Source organism: Fringilla coelebs, assembly GCF_963513975.1.
Source record: "Fringilla coelebs genome assembly, chromosome: 8".
In the NCBI taxonomy this organism is placed as follows: domain Eukaryota; kingdom Metazoa; phylum Chordata; class Aves; order Passeriformes; family Fringillidae; genus Fringilla; species Fringilla coelebs.
Window position 1 is genome coordinate 4,452,435 of NC_140066.1, and position 7,777 is coordinate 4,460,211.

General features: G+C 51.2%; 1 protein-coding gene across 2 annotated transcripts; it reads left to right on the plus strand.

The window, feature by feature from the left end:
• Positions 1-346: 346 nt before the first annotated feature.
• On the plus strand, positions 347-3,239 carry LOC311156625 (C-type lectin domain family 2 member B-like; the record flags this gene model as incomplete). Of its 2 annotated transcripts, none has more annotated exons than XM_084210684.1 (5): positions 347-494; positions 2,328-2,426; positions 2,529-2,713; positions 2,914-3,014; positions 3,105-3,239. In XM_084210684.1, the coding sequence occupies 5 exons, from the start codon at positions 347-349 to the stop codon at positions 3,220-3,222; spliced, it is 651 nt and encodes a 216-aa protein (XP_084066810.1). In that variant the 3' UTR covers positions 3,223-3,239. The 2 variants fall into 2 exon arrangements, with proteins under 2 accessions (XP_084066810.1, XP_084066811.1); XM_084210685.1 differs by having other exon boundaries at positions 2,532-2,713.
• Positions 3,240-7,777: the final 4,538 nt, after the last annotated feature.

The window sequence follows — 7,777 nt, forward strand, 5'->3', positions numbered from 1 at the left end:
GGACTCCGAGCCGCAGCTGCCCCGGGCCGGCAGCATCCGGCAGCTCGCAGGCGCTGTCAGCGCCCGTCCCGGCACGGAGCTGGGCTGCAGCGGCTGCAGAGCCACAGGGGCCGGGGCTGCGGGCACCGCAGAGCTCCCGGAGGCTGCGCTTGTCTCCGCAGCTGCCGCCGCACCTCTGGGCAGCGGGGACAGCGCAGCCAAAGCTGGCACCGCCCGCCTGAGCCGCGGGGTCCCGCAGGGCCGGCACCAGCAGTGACCTCTCATCGTGTCCCTTTCAGGGTGCCATCAGCGCCGGTGTAAAGCTGCTCCCGAGACCGAACTCCCAAAGGCTTTGCCGGCACTCCTGATGTCTCCGGGGCAAGGAGCTGTTTGTTTCAGGCAGAGAGATGCCGGGTGTGAACTGGAGGAGAGTGAATCCTGCTCCATTCATGGTCTTCAGGAGGATGCCCTGGAGAACAGATCAGCAACAGGGAATAGACACAGAAGATTCCTGGGTGAGTGCAGGGTCACCACACCCATGTCCTCTAGGGTGGGGACAGTGTCACCTCCTGTTTCGGTTTGACAAGGAATTGAGGTTTTTGGGAATTTTTGGTTCAATTAATTAGTGCTCAGATTTGAACATTGGTACCTGGTGTAGCTACTGAAGACATGGATGTGCTTTTGAGAATACAGGGGGTTAAAAGGAGAGAATTGTCAGGGGAACTTTGTTTTTATTTTAATCTGTAAAAGCTCAGCTGCGGGCTGGGCGGGGAGAGGAAGCCATGTCGCTTGGGTGGAGGTGGGCTGGAGCTTTTTTGAACAGAGAAGGGAGGGTGAAGGCTCCTGTAGGATGGAAGGGTCGAGGAGCACCGAGAAGTATCAGGCATCCCCTCCCTTCTTTCTTGGCAGAGAGAGAGATAGAAAGAGGGAGCCTGTGCCATCTTGAAATTTACTATCTTCTGCTAGCAACCAAGCTGAGAAGGGGAAGCGGGGTTGGGTGTGGCAAGAAGGTGCCCCGCTGCTGTGGGAGTTCTGGGCAGGCAGAGCCCAAGATTTTAACCCTTTTCTTAAACAATAAAAACTTTGTAGAACAGTAATCCTCCTTGATTTGAATGAGAAGAGGGACAAACATAAAATAGAAGGAAATGAGCAAGTGTGATGAAAGCCTGACCAAGGGAAAGGTGTCAGAAGAAGGTGAGAAAGAATCCTAAGTGGAAGAAGATGATGGAGTAACCTTTGGCTAGACTTTTCTTTCATGGACATAAATTGAACCAATTTTTCCTATAACACAGAGACTGTGTTTAGGGGGAGGCAATGGCTTGAGCCAAGAGAGTGACCTGCTGCAGTAACGCTGAGTGCAAGAGTAAAAAGAACAGGAAAAAATGAAGAGTGTAGTGGTACCCTCTGTCTTCAGGGAAGAAGAATATCTCGGTTCTTGAGATCTTTAGCCCCAGGAGGAGTGGAAATGGGAGAGACCTTTGTCCCAAAAGTGAGGAACAGTTGCTTTTTGAGTACTTAGCAAAGCATCCTTAAAAGAGAACCCTATAAGCAGCTTTAGTCCATAAACAGTGGTGGAAGCACTGTATATAAAAGGGAAAAAAATGTCCCAATAGCAAATGTTCTCCAGGAGGTGCCACGTGTGACATGGAAACACAAGTTTCAACTGTGTTTCCTGAAAAAGCCTATAGTACAAGACGGACTCCTCTCTCCTCGATGAACTAAGAGCTGATTATCTAAAAAGTAGTGATGAACTGAGAGTTGATTATCTGAGAAGTAGTAACTCGATTGAGACTCGAAGATTCTATTTCACATAGTGGTAGAAATCAGGGAGAAGAAGAGGAATGTTTTAAAAAACTCTTCCTTCTAAGTTCTGTGTGTTCCTTTTTCACATTGTAAGTTAATAAAATTCTTTCCTTTATTCCTAAGCTGGAGCCTGTTTTGCCCTATTTCTAGTCACTTCTCACAAAAGCCACCAGAGAAAATATACTTTCATAAAACCACTAGCATTGCGCCAGGGTCAAACCATAACACCTCCCAAGGTGGAGCCAGGACAGGGCTGGCAGGTGTGTGGCTGTTTCCCGATGTCTGGAAGAGGCCTCGTGCTCTGCTGGGTCCCATCAGGGGCTGGAAGCAAGAGCCCCAGCTGCCCCCAAGGCTGTGCAGTTCTCCTGCTGCAGCCTGTCCCCACAGCTGTGTCCCTGGCTGTGTCCAGGCTCTTGGCTCTCTGGCTGCCAGCTGAGTGAGGGCCACACTGGCTCAGGGCTCCCTGCTCTGCTCCCTGGCCATGGGCTGAGCAGATTGCAGGGCCGGCTCTGCTCCTGGCAGCCAGCAGCTCTTTCCTGCTCCAGGTGAATGGTTCAGGTCCCATCCCGTGGGCACGGCGGTGCTGATTCTGCTGCTCCTGGTGCTGGTGCTGGCTTTGGGGGTGGCCTTGGCTGTGCAGTCAGGTAAGGGAGGGGCAGCAGCCTGGGCCCAGCCCCTCGGGGCAGAGCGGGCTCCCTGCTCCCTGCACAGGGGAATCCTCACACCTTCTCCTCTTCCCCCTCCAGCAGCACCACAGGTTCCAGTGACACCTGCGACTCCACTGTTGGTTCTGGGCTGTCCCCATGGCTGGGTGGGCTACAATGGGGTCTGCTACTACTTCTCACGGGCTTACGGCACCTGGGAGCAGGGTCAGGAATGGTGCTCCGAGCTCGGGGCCTCCCTGGCCATTGCCAAGGATGAGGAGGCCATGGTGAGTGAGGGGCTGCGGGCGGTGTGGGGTGGCTGAGGGCAGCCTGGGGGTGCTCCTGGGCCGGGCTCGGTGCTCGTAGGGCCGGGGCTGCAGCCCTGGGCCGGGGCCTTGCAGGGAAGGAGCCCCGGCGTGCGGGGGCAGCCCCGGGCACGTGTCCCCCCGAGGGGCTGGGGCAGCTCCCACTCCTCTCTCCTGGGCAGGATTTGCTCTCCCGACTGTGTGGGAGCGGCGATTTCTGGCTCGGGCTGCGCAGACGGGGCGAGCGCCTGCAGTGGGAGGACGGCAGCAACTACAGCTCCCGGTGAGTGCCGGGGAGCCGGGCAGGGCCTGGGGGGACAGGGACACAAGGTGTTCCCCTGGCAACCGGCGCTGGCTCTGCTCCTCCCTGCAGGGTTCCTGTCCTCGGCAATTCCCAGTGTGTGTTCCTGGCTGACAGGAATAGATTGAGGAGTGACAACTGCTCAAATCGGCGGCCGTATGTCTGCAGCAAGGCCCAAGCTCCCCTGTAGCAGGGGCTGCAGAAAGGACCTTCTCCAAGCTGGGCAGTGCCAGCTTCACCTCTGAGCCCAGCACAGGGCTGTCCTTGCTCAGCTGCACCCTGTGCCTTGCACTTCCTCCCAGGGTCACCTCAGTGCCTCTTCATCCCAAGTGCCAACGCTGGGCTGGGGCTGCAAAGGAAAAGTCTCTGCAATCCATCCTGCCAGCGATGCTGCCTGGAGTGAGTGCATTGCCCTCATTATATGTGAGAAACATGGCTCACTATTTAAAATATTCATAGAAATTAGTCAAGGGATAAATTTCCACCCTGGGATGCTTGTCTGTTTGCATGTGGCGCACTTAAACTATGTTCTCTATATACTGTTACATTATAGGCCTATATGCATATTCATAATTTTATGCATATTCAAATATTCCTTTGAGTAGCATGTTCTTTGGTTTTAGCCTTTGACTTGTTTTCTCTGGGAACTCAGCACATTGCTCCTGATGTCCAGAGCCACCGAGAGAATCCTTGGGGCGCTCGGGAGTCTTGGAATGTTGCCAAAAGTGCCTGGTGGCTTGATTTTGACCCTTTGAGAAATGTTCCACCTGTATATGGGGATATGAGAATCACTGGGGTTTAAAGGGTACAGAAATAGTATAATTACAGGGCAAAACACAGATTTTAAGATTTTGGTACAGGGAGGTTGTGGAGACAAGATGGAGGGAATTGGGGCCTGCCTCGTGGCTCTTCTTCCTTCTTCATGTCTTCCATTTTTTTGTGTGACACAGATATTTTTGATAGGTTCTTAGTGAAGGTACACTTGGTAATAAAAATGATAAGATAAATAATACATAAATACGATAAATAAGATAAATGATAAGATAAATGTGGTTTACATAGTCCTTGTTATAAAAAGATGCGACCACCCTGTGGGCAGTCAGAGTGCCTTTGGCTGCCTTGCTGGTCAGACCCCGGCTGGGCAAAAGAAAACTTTGTAGATAAGAAATAATAAACAACCTTGAAGACCAAAAACCTGAGAGTCCAGCCTCGTCCTTTGAAGCTCGATAGGAGCGAACCCATCTCATCTGTGTCTGGGCAGAGACAGACAACAGCTGGCCCGGACAGTTTTGCTGTGCCATCTTCATGATTAAACTGTATAATTTGTTTTTTCTTGTGGCTCTATCATGTTGTATTTTCACTCCCTGATGAAGGCAAAGAAATTCCTTTTTTTTTCTTCAGTGCTCTGGTTTCTGTTTCCATTATCTTGTCTTTCAGAAAAGATAATCCCTGACACTGGGAAATCACTTAATTATTTTACACCATTTTTTGAGTTAATTACATGAAATTGTCACTTCAACATTTCACAGTCTCTATTATGCTACAGTCTAAGGTAGTATCTATTACACCACTATTTATAAGAGCTATAGGTTGCATAAATAAACTGACAGGTTATACTATATCAAAAGCAGTAATTGCACTATATCAGGACTTTTGTGATTAATAGTAATTTTCAAAAGAGAAGAGTAGTACATAAAAATGAAAGCCCATAACTATATTTTTTATTTATAACATTCTACAACAACTTTGATTGGGAAATTCAAATCACCCTGGGCTCTTGGAAATCATCACAAACTGGCCTGAAGGTGAGAATTTTGGACTGTCCTTGGAAGATGTGAGAAACAACCCTCACTTTTAAAATTGTACAGGTTAATTAAACCTTAACAAAAAATTACAACAATGGACTGAACAAGGAAAAATTACAGCACTGGGGGTCTCTGGGACTGTCAGCCCTGTGCTCATTTACAAAATGGATGCTCTGCCTTTTATAACCTCAGCCCCTCCCAAAGTTTTGTCACTCAGCTCCTTCTCTGCCCTCCACTGCTGGAGATCACTTCCTCACACCGTGACTGGAGCTCAGGTGTTGTCCTGTGGCCCCTCCTGGTAACGAGCCAGCCCTCCCCAAATGCCCTGGCTGCTACAGGGAGAGGGAAAGGGGACTGTGGGGGGACATATTACAGTAACAGCACTCTCCATCTACAAACCTTCTCCTAACATAGACGTAATATCTATCCCATCACATCATTCATCTATAACAAACCACATTTTTTCTTATGAGTCATTTGGTTTGAACAATTAACTCTCATTTTCAATTTGGATAATCAACTCTTACCTCTAAAAAGAAAGAGTCATAAAGGCATTTGTTGATGTGGGCAAGGACAGTGGGAAGAGAAGGAAAAATCTCAGGTTTTCTTTAGCCACACTTATTTGGAGTGGACAAAATGAGATCACTGAGGTCTGGTGTGGCTTTTTGACCCCCCCTCTAACCGTGCCCATGGGGTAGCTGCTCATAGCAGGTGGATCTTAGTGGTGAGTACAGGCTGAGGCCAACTCAGTCTTGCCTTCTAGTCCTTGTTGCATTAACAGACAGCTGAGCAATGACAGAGGTCTGGGGTGCCTTTCTTGCCCCCACCTTACCATGCCTACGGGCTTGCTGCCTGCAGCAGGGCTGTGGAATCTCCTCAGTGGTGAACACAGGGGCCAACCTGGTCTCGTCCTCAATTTTCTGTTTCAGTCTGCTTGTTGGTCCTTAAGGAAATTGCCCCAATACCTCTGATGGTTCCCTGTGTACTTCCCCTCAAGAGATGCTTGTGATTCTCATCTATTAAAACAGGGCAATTACATCAATAAACGATACAGTTCAAACTCCCTGCCCAAAGTGTTAGTTGAACAATCTTCAAGCTGGCTGGAAGTCCGACTCCGCTTTCTGGACATCTTTAATCTTTGGTTCTCTCTCACCTGGTCTGAATGTCACAGTCTATATTTTGGCTTCTCTCACCAACTTTCAATACTGTTGCCATGAGTCTGCTCTGGCTCTGCAGTGGCCACAGCCCATTCAGGGGTGAGCAGCACCTGAAAGGGACCTCCCCACTGAGGGGTTAACACTGAAGGCAATGTGCATAGCACAGCCTCATCTGTTTCATTATTTGAAAGGGTAATTGAGTGTTGAAGTAGTTACCCACCACTGCTGGCACAAGGGAACTGCATGGCCCAGGAAGCCCTACAGTCCCAGAGAGGTTTGTCACTTGGCCCAGCACCCCGTTCTGATGGCAGCAGTTTCCAGGGAATGTGGGTTAGAACTGCAGTGGGTCACAGCCATGGCAGATACCCCTGTTTATGGGGATTTAATGGAAACATAAACACAATAAATTGGATGGAAATCACTGTACACGACTTTATATCAACCTTTTGGCAAACTTACATGTAGAGGCAAATTCTTCTCCTTAGAAAAGCAGAGTGTAAACCAAGAGCCAGGGGCCACTCCAGCCAGCAGAGCTAGGTAGTGACATATACACAAACACACATGTATATGTATATATATATATATGTATGTATATCTGTTTCTCTAGGTGTGACAGCAGCTGGATGCACGGAGCCGTGTATCCAGAGCCATGTCCCTGGCTGTGCCCAGCCTGTGACTGCACACAGGGACATGTGCAGAGCCAGTGCTCACACACACAGGTACCTGCTCACCTGCACAGAGCTCCAGTGCACCACGGCACCTGCCAGCAGCACACACCTGTGTGAACCCAGCCTGCCACAGCAGCACACCTGTGCTGCACAGACACTCACCTGTGCACAGTCCCCACCAATGCACACGTGCCCCAAGCACGAGAGCTGCTGGCACATAGAGCCTGAGCACAGAAACGTGTGCAGTGTCACACACACCAACACACACCTGTCCCACACAGAGCCGTGCTCACGCCTGCAGAACCTGTGCACACTCCCAAGCACAGAGCTGTGCACAGCCCCACTCAGGGCAGAGAGTGCAGTGCAGCCCCCGTGCCCACAGCAGGCACATAGCACGTGCCCACGGCAGCACATTCCTGGGCACACACCTGGGCACGGCAGCACACTCGTGCCCTGTGCAGAGCAGGACGTGTGCCCCACACCTGGGCACAGCAGCACACACGGGCACACAGGGCTGGGCATACAGGGCTGGGCACACTTGGGCACAGCTGTCTGGCACAGCTGTCTGGCACAGCTGTCTGGCACAGCTCTCCTGGCCCCGACGCCCCCGGCCTCTCTCCTGGTGGCATCGTGACACGGTGGGCACGGGGACATTGTGGCACCGTTTAAAGAGCCCCCTCTGTGCCTTTGGGGAGGGGCCACACAGGCCTGTCCTAAAGGAAAGCTCAGAGAGAGACCACGCTGGATTCTTGCCTCTCACCCTCCAAGGGCCACACTGAGCCTGTTTTGCTGTCCTGTGTTCCCCAGAGCCTGACCAGCTCGAGGGAGAGGATTGCAAAGGTTGACTGAGGGTCACTGCTGGTGCACAGCACACGGGGCATTTTTCACCCCTGACATTCCCATGGGGTGTTGGAAAGGAACTCACAACAGCCTGAGCCCACTGCCTGAGGAGCTTGTGCTCTGTCAGGGGGCACCTTTCACTTCTTACCTGAGCAGGGGAACGTGTGGCTCTGCTGCTGTGGAGGACAGCTCACAGTTGGGGATAGGGTGAGGAAAGCTCCAGGCCTCTCTGCAGAGGGGACAGTGGCTGTCAAGCAAAGGTTTTCATCAAGATT